This window comes from Gavialis gangeticus, unplaced genomic scaffold, assembly GCF_001723915.1.
Source record: "Gavialis gangeticus isolate Ggan-Ray unplaced genomic scaffold, GavGan_comp1, whole genome shotgun sequence".
Lineage (NCBI taxonomy): Eukaryota > Metazoa > Chordata > Crocodylia > Gavialidae > Gavialis > Gavialis gangeticus.
The window spans coordinates 52576519-52596839 of NW_017729025.1; the positions used below are offsets into that span (position 1 = coordinate 52576519).

The 20321-nt window shown below is 45.7% G+C and overlaps 1 protein-coding gene across 9 annotated transcripts in view; it reads right to left on the reverse strand.

The window, feature by feature from the left end:
• The window catches only part of NRXN3 (neurexin 3), a 1732637-nt gene that overhangs the window by 1633341 nt on the left and 78975 nt on the right, over nt 1–20321 (reverse strand). For all 9 annotated transcript variants that reach the window (XM_019518706.1, XM_019518711.1, XM_019518705.1 and 6 more), the window contains exon 2: nt 18422–19685. In XM_019518706.1, coding sequence (XP_019374251.1) covers nt 18422–19130 — 709 coding nt within the window. In that variant the 5' untranslated portion in view covers nt 19131–19685. The remainder of the gene's footprint in view (nt 1–18421; nt 19686–20321) is intronic.

The window sequence follows — 20321 nt, forward strand, 5'->3', positions numbered from 1 at the left end:
GCCCTGCACTGCATTTTTTTTTGGCACACTTTTTTTTAATGCTGGAATTTCCCGGTATCTAAATTTTGCTCCACACTGCAAGTATGCAGCATGGAGAACCACATCATGTTCACAGGGTGCATTTTGCTGCATCTCAAAAGCCTTTGAGGCACTGCAAAGCATACGTGTGTGCTCATGAGGACATGCCCCCACCCCATCCCAACCCCGCACTGTACCACATACTTAGGCAACTCACCTCACCCTAAGCTCCCCAGTTGTGGGATTCCCCAGCTGCATTGCTACTCTCAGCCACCCCATGATATGGGTTCTCCCATACAAAGGCATGGAAGTGTAGCTCTGCACCTGAGGCAGCGGCACATCACTTGGGGAAGCACTGGCTACCATAGTGCTGATCACAACCATGCAATCAGATGCCACTGTGGTCGCCCCTATTTTTGTGCCCCTCCACAAGGGCAGTATCCAGGGATGCTGACCCCATTTTCCCCCCTCAATTATGTTACTGAACCCAGTACTGCAGGCTGTGTCCCACTGCACCAGAGCAATGGGGAAAGAGTGGCTGCGTGGGAGTGTGGAAGCTGCAATATAACCACTCATGGGCTGCTGGAGGCCCACAGGGCACCTGTTGAATAGCTCTGCTCTAGACAGTAAGAAGGGAGTAGGGGTAGATCACAACCTCCTGCTCTGACCCTTTAATGAGTGCACAAAAAGGTACAAGGTATATGCATAATCCCAATGGGCACTGATATTCAAATAAACTTCTGACATTGCATGCACGGGTGCATGTGAACCTATAATGGGACCCACCCTGACACACATTCAAAGAACAACTTGAAGACTTCAGTCCTAAAGACCAATTCTAAGAGGAGAGGAGAGGAGAGGAAAAGAGAAACACCTGCATTGATGGTGAATTGCCTTTATTTCTAAGCACGTTGCTGAGACATATGAAGAAGGCTGCATGTGAGGAGAGCCTCCTTAATGTCTAATGACCAGTTCCAGCAAAGGATTCAAAAACTAAAGGAAGGAGGGATCAGACATTTATGCCAGTAGGTGCCCCTTTAACTAATTCCTAGTATTTCAATTAGTTGAGGTTACAGCTGCCTTCTGAGAGGGTGCGTTACTAGCCAGCCAATTAGTATACTACAAGATGACACACAGTGTTCAGAAGACAAGTTCTCCCTCCCCTATTTTTGTGTTTTGCTTGATACACCTATCCCCTTCCCTTCAACCCCTCCCCACTTCTGGTTCCTGAAGCTCTGGCTCTGAGAGACTGCTTCACTTCCCAATGCCGGCACACGAATGCCAGCCTTGGCAGTCAGAAGCAGGAGACTCTTCCTTCTGCCAGCCGAGATTGTTTTGACAGTTCTGCTTTCTCGTTGCATCATCTGTCATCTTCCTGCTCCACCTCCCCTTCCTACCACATTAGGGCCAGGGTCAGGAGGAAACAAGGAGCATTACAACCATAAGATCACCCTCCTTTGTTTCTTACTTCTACAGGGCCAGGGTCATGCAAGGATAGAACAATTAGACTGAGGGAAGGGTCGCTTCTAAGCAGCTACAATATCTGCTCATTGTGTTTAAATTCTAGAGCAGAGTCATGTCACAAGGACTTAGGTGCAATTTGACTGTTTGTACAACTCTGAAGGGCCTACAGAAACATTTAAAGAAAGATATGTAAATTTATTTTTCAAGGGGCCATGGTCCTAGTATTTATCAAAGTGTTAGGACATCAAACAGCTCTGCCAATGTACTCAGATCCTGACTAGCATTACTTCCTTCTGCCACAGTCCCAGACCCCCTGCACAGCCCTTCCCGTCTTAACCCAGAGTGCCACCTGCTATTCCAGTTCTGTTCTTTCCTTCCCTAGTTTTCACCGGCCTGCAGAATCACCTGAATGGTCCCTCTGAGAGGCAACACTTATAAGAGTTAAAAGCTCTTATGTCACCTTTGTATATAACCAGCCTTATACAGAGTCACATCAAAACTTAGCTAGAGCCCAACATGACAAGGTCCTGCCTTTAATGGTTCGTTTGAGAGGCACAGGCTTGAAGCTACTTCTCCAATAAGAATTGTATACACTAAAAACAAATCCTAAGTAGGAAGGGATGTTGATATTAAGGGAACCCTGAGCCAATGCAGACATGCAGGTAGGGGAAAGCAGCAAGACCCCTGATGCACTTGCTCTCAGTGCTAAGGGAGAGACTGGGTTATTAAATTCCATCCTGAGGGAATGCTCAGTAAAGTATTCAAATGCATGGAATTAATTCTTCAGTTTGCTATTTTTAGAGCAAATATGAAAATTTATAGCAGAATCATTCAAGCAACTGGATTTTCTCCTTCCTGTTGTGAAAAGGTGCGGGGAAGGTATAAACTAGGGATGGAAAAATAGCAGGAAGTTCTAGTTAGGAACCTTTTTTCCCTTGCTGATAATGTTCTCACACAGACCAAATAAGTGAACCCACCATACACAAGTTAGAGCAGTGATTCTCAACCAGGATGCCATGGTCCGCTGGGGTGCCATGTAATATTACCACGGTTAGGTGCAGAAACACCTACACATGATTCACAAAACAAATCCAGAGATTTCAAATAAGAATCCTTGGTGTCAAATACATTCTGACCTACTGTGTCTTTCTGAGTTTTTTGCAACAGAAGAATTACTATGTAGTAAAAAGAAAAGAAGAGTGAAAGCTAAGAGCTGGCATCTTTCAAGGGGTGTGTTGAGCCTAACAAGGGGTACCCTGAGTCTAAAAAGGCTAAAAACCACTGATCTAGAAAATACAACATATTGGTAGTACCTAGGGAGCCATCTGCTTAGCCAAAGTGGCTTCAGGCCATGGGTTTATTGGGACAATAGGTACATAAGCCAGAAGTTCTTGGACAAAGACAATTCCATAATGAAGGTGTCGCAGTGCACTCAGGTGCCCTGCGCCTGAGAGCGGAGACTGCTCTGGGGAGACCCCTAGTGGCAGAAAGGGGGAGGCTCAGCTGCCAGTCACCAGGGCTGCACAGGTGCTGGTTGCCGGGGCAACTGGTAAAACCAGCTGACCAGGAAGGGGCAGGGCTTATCCCTTCTTAAGCCCAGGTAGGAGGCCAGGAGGGCAGTCCCTCTCCAGCAGCTGTGGGAGTAGGGACTCAGCTTGGACAGACAGAGGGGAGGACTCTGGCCATGAGAGCATCCCCTGGTCACTGCTGAGGTTGGTGGAGCCCTTCTTCCCTCGCTCTCTAGTAGGGAGTAGATTTTTGTTTGACCGGATGGTCTAGTTTTTACGTTGCAGCCCAGGGGCTTTATGTTTTATGTTTACTGTTTTGACCGGAGGACCGGGCGAGGCTATTAGGGGTGGAGGAGGCCTTATAGGAGCTCCATGGTAGTGTGGGGCCTCCTGGCCCCGAGAGAGAGAAGGGGCCAGCGAGGAGCCCCGGAGCTAGGGGGGGCCAGCGAGGAGCCCCGGAGTGAGAGAGAGAGAGGGGGCAGTGAGGAGCCCCGGGAGTAAAAAGGAGGGCCAGAAAACAAGGCCCAGGTCAAACCACGTCAACTCCATCTGTGAGGCTTGGGCTGCGGTGTAGGGGAGGAAAAGGAGCCGCAGGTAGCGCCCCCTGTCACTGGGGTGTGGAAAAATAGGTAGCCTCCTGCTGATTACAACCATCTTCTAATCAAGTAAAATCAAGGCATGGCAGGTGAGTAAGCAGGCAGTTGGCCCATTACAGGAGGGCGGAGCCACTCCCAGAAAGGCTCCAATATTGATACTCCTGTCACAGAAGGAAAAAACAAAATGGGTTGGTGTTTTCCTCAGTCCTTTTTAAATTTTACAGGCATCTTTAGTAGCTTGAAACGTACTGTTCAGCTGCATATCCAGTGTAAATCCACAATTTCCTGCTGCCTTTCTAGTATCCTCAGGCAAGGTTGGAGTATATATCTGCTAAATGCACAGAATTAGAAAATAGGGTTTCTGTGCTCTAATCCCATACTTAACAGCTTCTGGTCCTGTGCCCTGAATAACTCACTTACCCTCTCTGTCTCAGTTTCTCTATCTGTAAAATGGAGACAACATGAATCTCACGGTGTGGTGGAGTGATGGGGAAACCTGGCTGATTTGGTAGGTACTTAGAAATACTCAGAAGAAATGTCTCACGTGCAAGTACAATTTGCCATTAACCTGACAGAACTTCAGCTTTCTTATTCCATTATCCTACACTTGTTAAGTGTAGAAAGCCTCAGGCACAGATGAGCTGACAGTGTAGCATTTTGATTGTAGCAGGTACCATATTTAATTTTGGAATCTCAACCTTAACATTGCATTAAGATAGTTTTTCACTATTACATTTCTTTTTAAGTTTTTTAAAAAGCAAGATCTAAATCACAGTTTGTTTACTGCACTATTATATTATTAAAATGACTAGCCAGTTGCCCATCAGGAATAATGGGAGTGGGGAGCATGCAGGGATGGAGCCCCGTGGGCCCCTCCCCGCCCCGACCAGGCCCGCTCCCCTTTTACCTCCTGCTGCTCTGGGTCCAGGCCCTCTCCCGTGCTCCCCGCCACCATGGCGGGGGAAGGGGAGGAGTGGGCCCAAGCCCAATGCAGGGGAGGACCGGGCCTGAGGGTGGGGACAAGCTGGCCCAGGCCAACCCGGCGGGGGAACTGGAGGAGTGGGCTTGGAGCCAATGAGAGGGAGGGACAGGTAGAGGAGGAGTGGGCCCAGGCCTGAGCCCGAGGGGGAGAGGAGGCTCACTCCTCCCCTCCCCCAAGCCACTGCTGCATCAGGCCAGGCTGGCAGTTTCCCCACCACCACCATGGCAGGCTGGCTTCTCCCTTGGCTCAGGCTCGGTCCTCCTCCCCCCCACATCAGGCCCGAGTCCACTCCTCCCCTTCCCTCCTCCCACTGCTGCTGCCGCCACTGCGGCGTGCCCGCTATTTCCCCAACCCGTGTCAGGCCCAGTCGTCCCCCCACTGCCACTGCGTCGTCCTGCATCAGGCCCTGCAGGTGGTGATGACAGAAAGGGAGAAGGACAGGCCGAGGCTACAGCCAGTAGACTTGCCCCACCCCTCCACCCCCATGGTGTCCCGAGCCTGCTCCCCTCTGCACCGCCGCTGCTGCCACTTGCAAGGAGTAAGGCCCAATCCCCTCTCCACTCCATCACTGCCACCTGCAGGGAGCAGGGTGGGGGGGGCATGGCCAGCGCTCTGCTCTGTTGCTGCCACCTCCAGGGCGCAGCTGGCCTCGCTCCACCACCCCATCCCCTGTGTCCCAGCCATCATGGCAGCACTCCACTGCAGCCAGCTCCTGTTCAAACCCTTGTTCGTACTCTGATTGGCTGTTTGTCAGCTAATCAGCGCATAAATAAAGCGTTACAGACAGACAGACAGACAGATTTAGGCTTTTATAATATTACAGTTCCAAATAGAGATAGCCAGGTGAAAGATCTCACACAGGAATGTAAGGATCTCACACTAGGGATATACTTCCTAGTCCATGCCTCACAGTAAATACCATTGGAATAATTGTTTTGTAAGGATTAATTAGCTAAAAGCACCTAAGAAACCTAGCACCTAGTCCCACCATCTTTCAATGAGACTTCAACCCCATAATGCCTCAGTCACTTTTCAAAATGGAACTTGAAATAAAATTTTCAAAAGTAATTCAGAAGCTCTAATATTATTCACCTCTAGAGTCTACCCTTGCAGCACTCAACAGCTCACCAAAACTCATTATGTGGCTCTCTAGCCAAAATAATTGCCCACCACTATCTTAGACAGACTTCTAGTTGACATCAGAGAAAGTTTTGCCTGAATGCAGACAGCAGCATTTGGCCTACCAAGTTTATTTTAATGTGATTATGATATATTTAATCAAATCTTCAACCAGGCCCTTTGGAGAGTTATCTGAATGTTCAGTGGTTTTAGATGTATAATAGACATGCATATATATTGTTACCCACGTATTTGGAGTGACTTTTCGATTGCACTCTATCTAGATTTTACAATGCATGTATACCTCACTAAGGGCTATTTTCTGCCACATATCCTCATTTTGAGTGAGGTAGATGCAAAAGGCCCATATGGGTGGGGAAGAAGAAAAGCTTGTGCTCATAGCAGCAGCCATTCTGAGGAAACAGAGTGGATTACCATCTCCAGAGTCAATCAAGGACAATTCACGAACATCAAAATCCACATTAAAAGTTAATATGAAAATGACAAACATACAGTGCATGGTGCTACACCACCTTTAGTTGTTAAAATACTCCACCCACTCAAGAGCAGCACACCAGCCAGGGCTCACCAAGGACAATAAACATGGCAAGAGTGGGGTTGGAAATGAGAAGGGGTGAAACATGCATTCCCTTCCTTCTCACCCCATCATCACACTGACACTTCAAAAACAGCACAACTGATTTTATTTGGACCTTCAACAAGTGAAGGTCCATATTCAGGTCAATAACCAAGAAGAAGTGTAAGGAATTCCAGCCAAAAAGATTAACATTAGAGACAATGCTCAAAAATAGTGACATATAGATTCACAGTTTTAAAGCCAGAAGGGAGCATTAAATAGACATACAATAGAAGAGTGACCTCAACTGTGAGTGGTAGCATGGCTATAATTAAACACCACTGACAAAGGAGGTCTGAAATCACAGCCAATTGTTCTCAGGAGACAGAGGAGCTGTTATTTAGAGCTGTGGGGTAGTTACCTTCAACTATGCCTCAGGGTACTCTGAAAACTCCTCAGTGGCTGCTGTAGTGATGGAGAACAGGTACCAAAGTTCAAGAGTGGCTGTCATGCCAGACTACTGGAGCTCTAAAATGATTTTAATAAAAAGACCCTTGTTCATTCAGCCTAAATTCTCAGCCTGGATAAGCTGAGTTTCGCAGAACAGTCCCTATCCAGAAAGATAATTGCTAAATCCCCACACATGCCCACATAGGCCTTTCTTCTGTTCAACTATAGTATGAGCTGATTGAGAATATACTGAAAAAACAAATGCCAACTGCTAACATACAATCCAAACGTCTCAGGCTTCTGTGGTTATTCTGCAGTGCATATGGTCTGTAACTAGTTAGCTTTAAGTATTACTGCAAAATCAGAGACATATCAAAGATCTACCAAGAGGCAGGGGACTAACAGTGGTCTTCTTCTACCCAGGTACAGCCACTGACTAAGTGAATATCATACAAACAGTTGGACCATCTCACCTTTCCACCTCCCCAGATAGGGTCACTGCTATCCACAGAAATAAAATCACAAGGCAGGACAGCTGACTGATAAAGCAGTGGAAATCCAAAAGAAGAAAAGACTCTTGAGTTATTTACCCCAGGTTCCAGAAGGCAGACTCATTCTTCCTTACGTACAACGCAACCACCTCCTTCATTACACCCACCCCTAACAAAGACAACCTCCACCTAGAAATTTCTATTAATTTTATCAAGACGACAGGGTAGATTTGAACCTTACAGACTTACTAAATCAGAGATGCGTAACATAAGCTTTCATAAGCACAGTATCTGATGAAGTAAGCTCTCTGCTTATAAAAGCTTATGATATACATCTCTTATTCAGTTAGTCTATAAAGGCACAAAACTACCTTGCCTTTGTTTGACTTCAAACTAATACAGATAGTTACCTTTCTCCATTAATTCCATTCTACACTTCCAGCTCATTCATTTCTTCTGGACCTCAATATTCCACATTTACTTATCTCTGAATGAGGACTTGTTCCACAATACCTTCCGTCATCGCTCTGGCAGAAGGAAGGTGGTCACAGAAGCGTGTTCCAGACACCGTAAGTGTGTTAATATATAGGTTATATTAAAAGGATTAATTCTCTTCCTTCTCCTTCACATATACATAAAACAAGTATATGCCACTAAGTGTTCATGTAGAGGCTTTTACAAGGTAATTATTTAAAAAATAAAAATTAAAAATAATAAAACTGTAGCAGTGGTTGGCATCCTCAGAGCCTCCTCGTGACTTGTTGTGGTGTTCCTTCCCTGCCTTAGTTGTCAGGGGTTAGCAGCCACCTCTGACCTGGCCTGGTGCTGGGGGGTCTCTTAGCCCCCTGGGTAAGTCACACCAAGGTTTCACCGCCTCAGGGCTACCAAATCTCCAAAACAAATATAATGAACCCCAAAAGATGATCCATTGTCCCAGTCCTTCATTTGACCTAGCTCCTGCACCTACCCAAGGTTTAGGTGTCTCCTTTCATTAAGACTCACCTAGGCTCCCTGCTTCAGACTAGTTTACTTGAAAGGAAACAACCTCTCTCAGCACCTAAAAACCAGGCACTGCAAGTGAACTCAAATGATAAACCAGCTTCAGGCCAACTTCAGGGAGTTTCTGATGGGAAGCAGTCTGACTCAGCTCTGTAGCTCCAGGCCAGGCTTTTCTCACTACTTGAGATCTAGAAATCTACTGCCCTTCCCCTGCATGGTCACACCCTAACTGAGCTAGATTCTTTCCATTTGCCTCCATCCTCCAGGCCTGACATCCACTGTATGGTATAGCAGGACAGAGCTGCCGAGTCAGTGCACTTTTGTTAACCCCTTCTTATACAATGTGTGCATTCCAATCCAAAGTATTAGTTCTTTCATTTCAATTTTTTCCTCTCATGAGAGCCTCTACTTAAACCAACACATTCTTCTAAACATTTTGATTCCAGAAAAAGCAGTGCTTCTCTTCAAGAAAACATGTTGATGGAAAATTTCCAACCAGCTTTAATTCCATGCATCTTAGCTGATAAGCGTATTGCTTCATACCTCTCTCACCTGAGCAGTCTACCAGATGGTACAGTCACGGAAAATATGCCTACAAATATGCATGAATGTAAGGCATGCAATTCTAGCAAATGTTACAGAGCTCAAGTAAGAACAATATAATAAAATCCAATATATCTTATTTCTATAGATTCTTTCAACTCAAGTGAGTCCAAACCACTTTATACAACAGCCTCTGAATGCCGACACCACTGGGAAAGCTGTGGAAAATAGCACCAGCTATAGCATCACCCTAATCGCTTCTTTCAGCACCCTGTGTTTTCCTTGGAGGTCTTCCATCTAATTCCAGACCATAAATATGCCTACATACCAGGCATAACTTCATAACCAGAGGAGCATGGGGCTCAGTATGGACAACCAAACACCCCTGAGAAACTGCCATAAATGCTTAGTCCATGTTCCATGCACCATGTGCACACAACTAGCGGTACTTGAGCCCGCTAGTTTAAATCTAGTTTGTGTTCATCTTCAAGACCTGAAGTCACATTTTTGACTACATGTAGACCCACCTCTAGCTTTAGTTTAATTGTTGGATCTGGCAAGACTACAGCTCCACAGGATATATCCTATAGCTCCACAGGATATATCCAGCTACACAATACATCAAACCTATATTTTTTGTTTTCCTTATAGATCAACGTGTTGGTTTTTTTAAATAGCCAAAGTAATGTACACAGCAATCCACCTTCTGTGCAGTTAACTCAGGCGGGTTCCCCAGCTAGATCAAAAGCCTCATAGGATTCACTTGATCTCCTACTTCTATTTACCCCATTTCCTAAACATTGAAGTTACTCTGAGGCCCTCACAAGCAGAAGCCCATTTATGAAAGGGGAAAGGTTGATAGAGGAGCAGAAAGCAGTGAAACTCTGGCTGCTGTCCAGAGCTCTTTTTTCACCTGGATTTCATCTTTTCAGTTTATCTTCTTTCCTCCTCACAAGACCTGTATTTTTTAAGCAATTTATTAAGTAAATAAGCTATATACTTTCTCTCCATTTTAGCTTCTTCAGGGAATATAAGCAATATGTTTTCAAACACATCCAGAAAGGAGCTTATTGAATTTAGCTGTAAATACCAGTGAGCTATGAAATTCACAGATCGCTGATATCAGTCTTCCTTTCACTAGCCACTGCTGCTTCCAAACACCAGCCTTTCACCCAAGATCCCAAAAACCCAAGGGTTTCATTTGCAATACTTGATGCAAAAGGCACTGAGAGAAACCTCAGGCCCAAAAGCCAAGCTGGGAGGGTAGGAGGAGTAGGACAGAGTGAAAAGGCAAGCACAGATCTGTGGAGACACATTGAAGGTTTGTAAAATTTACACGGTGTCATTTTTCTCAAGTACAGAGGCAACAAACTGAGAAGAAATAAAACCCACCCAGGAGACTAGAGTCTAAAAAAGGTTTCTGAATATATGCAGCAGCCCAGCAAGGTCTGGGGCCTGCCAACAGCAACTACAGATTGAAGCTAGTTTTTAACCTCCAGTTCAAATTTCTACAGCCACAAATGAACTGCTTCTTCCATTCCTATAAAGACTGTCAAGTACATGAAGCCAAATCCTGCTCATTTTATGCAGCCATACAACTTCGCCATCTATTCCCTAGAGCAAAGCAAGAAGGATTCAAGCCCTCAGACTGTAAGATCCTTGATAGCAGGGTATTTCTCCTGCATAGTCATAAATAGCACTATGAGTGATCAACAAATAACATATACTAAATCTTAATACTTCATGCTAAAGGTGAACTGCAAGAGGGGGACCTTTTTAAGAACTAACAGAAAGAGAAATATTACAAGGCCAATTTCACTTTCTCTTCAGGATCTCAGAAATCAGCTTTGCAATTCTCCATGTGAAACTACTTAAAGCAGGGGTATCAAACTCACTTGGCTCCCCCTGGGGTAGATCTGGGCCCACCTCTGGCAGCAGGGCATGTGTTGGAAGGAAGCCATCAGGATTCATGCAGCCATTGCTTCTCACCTCATCATTGCTGAAACACAGCCCCAAAAGGACTGACTCCATACCATGGTTTTTGTTGGCATGCCCCCACATCACCCTTGAAATTCCTGGCCCCTCCCGGAGCCCTACAGGCTGGATAACATAGCTCTGTAGGTGAGATCCAGCTCATGGGTGGTATTTTTGACACCCTTGACCAAGAGGGACCTTCCTTGCTATAGCACTGCCCTTCCTGCAATCATTTGGACCACAACAAAGAAAGTGATCTGGAAACATTTTGGCTAGGGACAGACAATCAAAATGCATGAGCCTGAATTGATCCAATCTTTTCAGGTTAGTCTAATCTGCAATGCTTGAACCAGTTTGGAGGTGGATAGACATTCCCTTTTCATTCCAGAAATGCAGGCACATCCCTGAACTGGCTCAGGTTAGAAGCTGGGGGGCACTACAGCAGCCCTCCCTTCCCTTCCGAAGTGCTGAGCGGAAAGGGGGAATGGTCAGGCCCCCACAGGATGCTCTGATTAGGGAGCCTCCCCTCACCCCCTCCCAGCAGGGAGTTGATAACACAGCGTTTATCACCCCTAACTCGGTGCTTATCAGCCCATTAAGAAAACAAAAGCTGCTCTCATTAGTTCAAGCTCTTCTTAAACAACTTTTTCCAAGGAAGGAATGGAGGGACATTATCAGCTACCTGTTGATTAGCTCCAAAAAGCCCTAAGTTGACACTGTGCTTTCTGTCTTTGTCCTGTTTGCCACAGCATGGGACCATAGCCAGCATGCGGTCTGCTAGCTAATGCTGAGAGGTATCTGTGTAAGGCAGAGGGGAGGGTCATACATGAAACAAAAACAGCTCTTCTCATAATGTTACAAGTTCCCCTTCTCCCATCTGTAACCCTTTTGTCTTGCACCCACACCCAGAACATGTTGTCCCAATCCACTCCTCCCTCTTGCACCCATTCTCCCAGGCTCCATCTATGAAAGTGGTCCTAGCACAGGAGTGAATGTCTGCAATGAAGGACTGTGGGAGAAAAACAAACGTACACCCCAGATTAACATTGCTGTCACTGAACAGCAACAAAACTCATTTACTTTTCAGAGGTGGAAAAAGAAACTTTATTATTCATTGAAGCCAGAAGAATGGACAGTGCGAAAGGAGAAGAGGAAGAACAGAATCAACAGATTGGCCCAGACAGTGGCCATTGTAACATGTCATTGTATGTATTACCACCTTCTCCCTGGCTAGGGAGCTGTCAGAGCCCAGAGATGAAGTGCCAGTAGCCATCTTCTCTCGTCAGCATCAGTTCACTGGATATATGTGCTCCTCCTTCATTTCCTCTCCCTTGTGAGCCTTCAGCTTTACCACTCCATTCATCATAGAGTGCAGATTTCCAGCGCTCCCCAGAAAATCCTAGGAAGATCTCTTTCCATATTGCTGACCAGGACTTTAAAACCACTACCCCCTGCAGTACAGTTAGGACACAGGGATCTTTGGGTAAGGATTAAGCAAAGGGTTACATTGTACAGCATGTGGCTCAGGGCTTTATTCACAGCTCTTCATACAATTCACATGAATCCAAAGAGAGCTGCCCAGAACATAGGGGGTGTGACAGTGACTTTAGGCCAGCTTCTTAAAAAAAAACAAATACACATAAGAAATGCATTTTCTCCCCAGAAAATAGCTCCTCCTTCCCTCCTCACAATTTAGTAGGAAACAGAATCTCCTGGTTTCCCATCCTTCTTTGACCATTATTACTAGTTACTTCTAGTACGGAAATGCAGAGCCTCACTACCTGCAGTCCCTGGGATAGGGTATGAGAAGGCAATCTACTGGCAGGCTGCTGGGGGCTCAAGCTGTCTGGACACCTTATAAACTGAGTTCTCTTGGATTCTATTCAGCCTATGTTAAAATAGCCAAGAGCCATTCTGGGGACTATAGGTCAGGCAGGTTACAGAGAATCCATCCCAGGTTATTGCCACCCCTGCCTGAACAGGTTTGGAAAATAAAATCAAAATAGCTTTTACTACTGGACATGCATTTGACCAAAGCTCACATCAAGGGATGCATTAATTTGAAGCTTTTGTTACCTTCCTGCTTATTTCGCAGACCTATCGCCTTCCTGTCTGTGACCTGCTCCAGTCTCTGAGCCCCTCCATCATAATCTAAATTAGTTTTCTGCCTTTAAATCCAGGTCCACCATCTCCTAGCTCCCAGATTTCCTCTGCACCAAGAGGCAGAACCACATTGTGGAATGGCTGGAACTTCTAGCTAACGCCATTCACCCAAATTTGATAATCAGTGTTTTGCTTCAGTACAGTAGTTACCCAAATATTACCCAACCAAGGTCCATAATTTTCCCAGTGCTCAAGGGCTGCAGGTAGCTTACAAGCCAACAGAAAAGGACTGCAGCCCTGTAACATAGGGCTGGTCCATGGGGGTGGACCAGGAATAAAACAGGACAGTAACAGGAATAAAACAGGACAGTAAGCATCATGTCAGGGCTATTTAAATCAGTGGAGCTCTGCACAGTGGGGCTTGTAGTCTTCCTGTTGTTCTTCCACATTAAAGCAGACAAATATGTTCTGTGCCGACCACCACTCTAATTCTAGGGCTGCATTTGGCCACCATGCCTCACTTGTGGTGCATGGGGAAAGGATATTATAATGTAACAAATTAAAGGAGAAACTTAGGGACAGGTTGTATCCAAATTGAAACTCCCAGGCTCCAGCTCCTGACTACTATGTACTGTTCACAATAATAAATGGTGCTTACACTGCACTCTGGAGCTTCCAAGCACTTTAGAAACGTTAATTAATATATCTTAACACATCTTATTTCTCTAGTGCCCATCTGGCACAGCACCAAAAATCTACAATATGATGGGAAAATTATTATCATTATTTTTTTAAATTTTGCCAAAGAAATTTAATCCCCGGGGAGGTTGTAAAAGAAGGAAAAGGGAGACTGAGTGGCAGAAATAAGGAAGCATAAAAACCCAAAGCAGGAGCTGTGTTCTTCCTGCTCCTAAGCCCCGTGTCCTTTGGCCCAAAAGCTGAGGGGGCACCTAGGTTTTCCAGAAGCTCCATAGGACTCATCTTTCCATGTTTACTTGACACTCTTGGACTGCCACCTGTTTCATTCGTTAGAGTTTTGCACTGGAGAGAAAAGATCTGGGCTGCTCAGAGTGCAGCCAAGTACTGCCCACCTTCCCCCTATCACTTCAGGGCAAGAACCAAGCAAAGACTCTGCAGCTGTTTACTGCTGGTGAATTCACGCAACTGGCAATTTATATTCATCTATCAGGGAATGTGCAAGTAGAAGCAAATATTATGGTCATGTTCATTTGTTTTAGATTACAAATGTATGTAAATGTATATGCAAATTAAGTGCAGCCATCAGGCTCCTGGCAATGTACCAACCCAGCCCTTAGTGCTGCAAATTTGGGGTGGCTGGCAGGGGCAAGTTGTGCCTGCAGGAGACAGCCAGGCAGTTCTCGTTGGTACTAGCCAGATCAGGAAGGCTGTGCTACCACAGTGGGGCACATGGGAAGAACATAAACCCTGCAATACCTTGCCCCTTTAAATGGAGCTCAGGCTATACAAAAATCTGTTCCCTCTGCAGTTAAAAGTATAATAATTACAGAGCGACAGTCTCCTCTGTCATTCAGCAGGCAGCATCACCAGGAAATCTTGCTCTGTAATCAAGGGAAGAGGCGCAATCAGGCCCCTATTCAGGCTTCGTTTAGAAACAGCCCCAGCAGGCAGCACACAGGCTTCAGTGTGTTGCCTCGTGAAGCTGGTGATAGCATCGACTTCAAGGTTGCACAGCCACTAAGTGAGCTGATGGAGTTTCCAGGCACACCTTTTGCTCACCTTCCCCTTCCCCTGCAGGGCCCGGAAGAGGTCTTGGCATATGGGTGAAGTCTGTAGTACATATGGGACCCAAATAACAGCTTATACATTTGAGGGTGCCCTTGGACTGATGCAAATGAGGGAATCCGTCCTCTCTGCATGGATGTGGAAGAGGAGAACATTTGTACCTTGATATGTTGAGAGTCTGTAGTGTGACCCTGACTGGGCAGGCACTACTGGCTGAGTGCACCAGTGTGGCAATTTAGGCAGCTACACTGTGCCTTGGTCTCCCCTTTTTTAGAACACAAAAGAGATGCTTATAGGAAAGGACTTTCTGGAGTATAAACACACCTGTGTGTTATTCCAGTACTGAAAGGCTGATACCAGAAAGAATGAACTGTTTACCTGAGGGCAAAAGGGTAGAGCTCTAACTTCAGCTTCGTGACTGATGCCACTATTGCCCCACAATCTGCAGTTTAACAACTACTCAGGAGAGCACCCTTTTGTGGTCCAGAGGACTGTCAGATTTAGCAAACCAAAGCACACCATTTATCTATTCCTATGTTCTTTTGAATGGCCAGCTTTTCAGAGTTGTGCACACATTTGCACATATACCTGACCCACCGCACCACAGAAATTGCACACACAAACAACCAATAGGCCACTCATCTGCGGTCTTGATAATTGTGCACACATACTCGGCACTGAATGCCCCCATGGTTTTCTGAACATTGGGTCATATGTTTCAGAAGATTTATAGTTCTGCCTTATCACAGAACGTTTCACCCTGCGCTGAGGTTCACTGGAACTGGAACTGCACTTTGCATTAAAATAATTTGTAATACTGTAAATGGAGCTTCATTCCACCACAGTTCATGGGCAGCAGGTTCCACTCAGTATTTATTTTTTATTTCTTTTTCTGGCCACAGGATAAATGAGTTTGTTGTGGTTTTACCATCTGCAGACACAGGTATCAATCAATAGCTGAGTAATGGCCTAAACCCTGTCAAGAAAACTCGTTATTAAAAAAGTACATATTGCATTTAGCTATTAAAACAGAAGTTAATCAATTGGGTCCCATCAGCTCCCAATGAAAGAGCCAACTCCGCTGATGACTGGCTGAAAATACACACACAAATTAAAGGGCCGACAAATTGTATAAATGAATTAAGGATCCATGAAAGAGGAGCTGCTGATGTCCATTCAAAAGGAAACATCTCCTTTAAAAAAAAAGTCAAGGAAGATCAGGAATAAATTATTCATGTTAAACAACACTTCCGTAAAGATCCCAGGGCAGGATAAGGAAATAAACCAGAATGATAATGTTAGTGCTGGCAACAAAACACTCTCTAGGGGAAAAAAAAAAGCAAGGGGTCAAGAGCTGAGCAATCTACAGAGAGTGGCTGTAACCCCTGTCCCAGTGTAAAGGATGGAAGTTTTACCAGATTTAGGTCATTTAAAATACTTTTTGTGCTGGGGGAAAAAATCCAGGTAAAACAGGACTGGAGATTTCACTTGTTCCACTGCTCTGCTTTCTTGCCACTTTTTGTTTGCTTGTTTCAGCTTGCTAAAACTTTGCCTCTCCCTTTCTCCTCTTTCCCTTAGCCTGCAGTGAGGCTGCAGTGCTGACAGGATGATACCATATGACACAAAGTCGACATGGATGTCGCAGTTGTTAGATTACAGCTTTGCTGCCTGATCGAGTGAAGGGTAGAAGAGGCAAGGGAAGAAGAGAACAAGGTTACTTACAAAAAATTAAAATAAATAAAAGCATGCATCATGGCATAATAGCAAGAAAGGAGAAGAAATAAGGTAGAGACTGTGAAGACAATTTCTGACGTTGGCTCCAAGATGAAAGTTTCCTGCACAACAAGCATCTCATATCTCAACAAATAATCCATGGTTAGCAAGGATTTGGAAATGTAAAAATCCCAAAGATAAAATTTCTCTCTTCAGAATAAAGAGTAGGTCATGTTGGAAATTAAGACATCATTACAGGAATCCAACAGCAATGGTGAGCCATGTTTTTACATGCAACGACCATGTTGTCTGGTCTGTGAAATCTGTACCATATGCCCCATAAGATGCATGTCACACACCCCTCCAAAGACATGTGGAAGTTCCATCATCCAACCCCTGGCCAGAGCTATTAACACTGCCCCCAAGTGGGCAGGAGCCGTACTTGCTTATATAATTTTTCAAGACAGGCTGAAAGCCATATGCTGTTGATATCTTAAGTAGTTCCCTGTGGAGTCTTGATCCATTAGCTCAGGAACTTGGAAGAGCCTCTTTTCTTTAGCTTTCAGAAGCCAAATTCAAGTGTGGATCTTGCAGTCTTCTATTACCCAAAGCTCCCTTTGACAAGTGTTTTGGCTCTGTAAGTAACAGGCCCACACATTCAGCAGTAATACTACAGATCTGCTTACTTGCATCAAGCAATGTCTGCAGTCTCAGATCATCTAAGGCTGAAGCTCAGCAAATGATCCTCTCTCATTACTGGTCCTGAATGATACTGAACGCTTCACCTTACAACTGGAGAGTCAGTGGGAGTTTGGGATACTGAGAATCTCTGAGGATCATGTCCTAGATCAGATGTATGCTTATCACCCCATCCTACACAAGTCCCACTCTTCAACAGCAAGGATCTCCAGCCTATGGCCTGCCAGGGCAATCCCAGTGGCTCACCCTAATTCATTATTAGGCCCCTTTATTACATGAAAAAGGATTTTAAAAGCAAGTAACAAGCCCTGTGTCCCCGTTGCATAATGATTTGCTAATTTTCATCTGCATGTGAGGTCCAGTTTCCTGCAAGCAAACATGCTGGGGGTTCACATCCACTTACAGAGGATCCCACTAGTACTAGCCCTCCACCTCTTACAAAAAAGGGGCATCTTGAAAGTGGCCCTTAATAACATTTGAGTTGTGTATCCTTGGTATAGAATGAGCAAGGTTCCCCTGCTCTGGGTGAGTAACCATCTAGAAACTCCTGGACGTGGATGAAAAAGGCAGGGGTGCTCCCCAGAGTTGAGTGGAATTTCTGGCCAGCTTATTCCTAAGATGTCCCAAGTCCCCATTTTGGGTTGGAATCATCTCAGCATGTCACTTCAGTGAGATGTTCTTTTCATTGGCCATCCAAGTCTCTTGTCTATATGGAGACCTTGAACAGCAGGGCCTGCTGGTAGAAGCCAGTTACCATGACATTGTAAGAGAAGACTGAGAAACATGCCCTGCCATTTGTCTCATCATGGGGTTTCACGTGTTTGGCACCTGAGATTCCATTTTGAATAGGAAATGGGAAGTCCAGTAACACCCTCAAATCCCTTTTGGGCTGTTCCAATGGGCCCAAAATGATCTGAACCAGGTGTTGGGAATAACCAAAATGGAATAACTTCATCCAGGCAGAGCAAGGGGCTTCTTCTAAGTAGCAGTGGGACATACCAAGGATTGCCTCACTTTTGCAAGACCATGGCATCAGTAGGTCAGATTTGAATGCATTCATCTGAACCTACTGGATTTATTGGACAAAAAGATGATATCCAATCAGAAAGTCTGGTGTTTAATCAACCTCCAGCGTAACTCAAGTGCACAGGTACTTGTTAACTTATTTTCTCTAACCCCATTAGCAAGTTAGAGCTGATAATTTGTCCCACACTCTGAATGTTATGTCCCCTCTGACAGGCACCTCACATCACAAATGCCCCCCAGCTTTGCCATTTCCAATGGCAGAAAGAATGCCTAGCGTTTGGATGAGCACCTTAGCTCTTCTAGGAACACTGGGTTTAATAGAGTCATTCCAAATGCCAAATCAATTCATGGAGTTGTGCAAAAACCTGACGGGAAGGAAGGAGGTGCCCTCTTACCTTCAGAGCAGAGTTTGCCAACATATCCAGTGGCTGAGCAGTCGCAGTGAGGCTCACTGTCCAGGAGGAAGCAAGTGCCACCATTCTCACAAGGGTTCTCTGCACAGAGCCCCTCCATGTCCAGCCGAGCCCCATGGCTGCCCAGGAGCTGAGGTTCTGAGTTGCCGTACTTCAGGTCCAGGATAAATCCTTGAAATGGGGGCTCACTCAGGACACCGTCAAGAGTCAAGGCAGCAGGCCGGATGTCTGATGGGACACCACCCATGAAGAGGTCACTGACAATGTTCATATACTGGCGCTGCGGGCGCACCTCACCAGGTTTAGCTTCGCCATCCAGCACTAGCACCGTCCGGAGGTGGTTGCGGCTGACCATCAGGAAATGCCAATTGCTGTCGTTGACCTGCTTGTCTGTGATGACTGTGGTCTCAGCACAGTCCACACTGAACCGAAGCTGGATGCGCCCATCAACAAGGGACAAGCAGAGGAAGTCGCAGACACCACCATCATCAAAGTAGAGGAGCAGCCCAGCCGAGACATTGGTCTTGAACTGGAAACTCAAGTCACTCCTAGTACTGGCATCCCAGCGGAGGTAACGGGCCCACTGGTTTGGGAGTCCCATGAACTCCAGGCCCAGACAGAGGCCCAGCAAGGATCCCAGCAGTAAACTCACCTTCAGGGTGAAGCAGACAGAGTGGAGTGTGAATCCCATTGTTGCAATAATCTTCCCTGTGAGAAAAATAAAAGCCACAGCACTGGTGATGAGGATCCCAGTAACGAACAGTATAACCAGTAAATGCCAAAGAAGCAGGAGAAAATCAGAGACAGGGAGATACAGAGAGAGAGAGTGTGTGCAGATGTGACTGAGAAGGAGAATTCACCTCTCCAAGGAAAGATCTCAGCTATCCGTTAGGATCCGGAGGCCTTTATCCAAGGAGGAGAGGGCATATGGAAAGAATTCTCCAGGTGGTGAACTTTCGCGAATGGCAAAAAACACAGAAGGTGTTCTTGTTTCAGTAGAAAACACGAAGATGAAACTGGTTGATTTAAGGAGAGAGTAAAGGCAGAGGTGGAAGCCAATCCTCAAATTCCAGTTTCCTAGAAGCGGCAGTGAACCTGACAGCGATGGCAACGAGGCAGCAGTTGTGGTGGTGAACTCATAAAGCACGTAACTCTTGAGAGAGTAAAAGCAAAGTCAATCTTCATGGTGTGCTGAAGATGTTCCAGCCCATCATTCACCACTTGGCACTCAAAGAGCTTGCAGGATCTGTAGGGACAACAGAAGAGGGAGCGAGATAGAGAGAAAGAGAAGGTCAGTCCCACAGCTCATCAGACTCCAACTTAAGATTTGTAAGCACACTATCTAATAAGCCATAATGGCTAGGTACAGAAATTACACATAAACCAGTAAAAATGACTGGAAACTAGTATAAACCTGTAACAGAACAGAAGTTCAGGACACACAGACCAATTTCAAAATGGTAGAACCCAGTTTAAGATAGAACTGGATGGATGTAGTATCAGATTTAATCAGTTTAGGTTAGACAAACCTATCAAATTTGTGTTCCAGATCCCCTCCTGTCTCAAGTTATGTTGTAGGGCAGGTGGGTTAGCCTCCCCCAGCACTCCTCTGCCCTGGCCAACCTGAGCTATCATGAAACTGAGGCAGCAAAGCCTCTGCTCCCTGACCTGTGTCCTGCCTGCACCTGTCAGCCAGGTCGAAAAGAAGGGGGGGAGGCAGGGGAATGGAGCCCACCCCCCTGGAAATGGGTCTATCCAGCTAGAGAGAGTCCTACAGGCTGGGGAGGGGTTCCCCCCACCTGGCCAGGCCAGACCAAACTGCACAGCCCCACCTCCCATTAATTGCTGCCTCTGACCTGCTGGGGGGGCCTTTTTTTTTTTT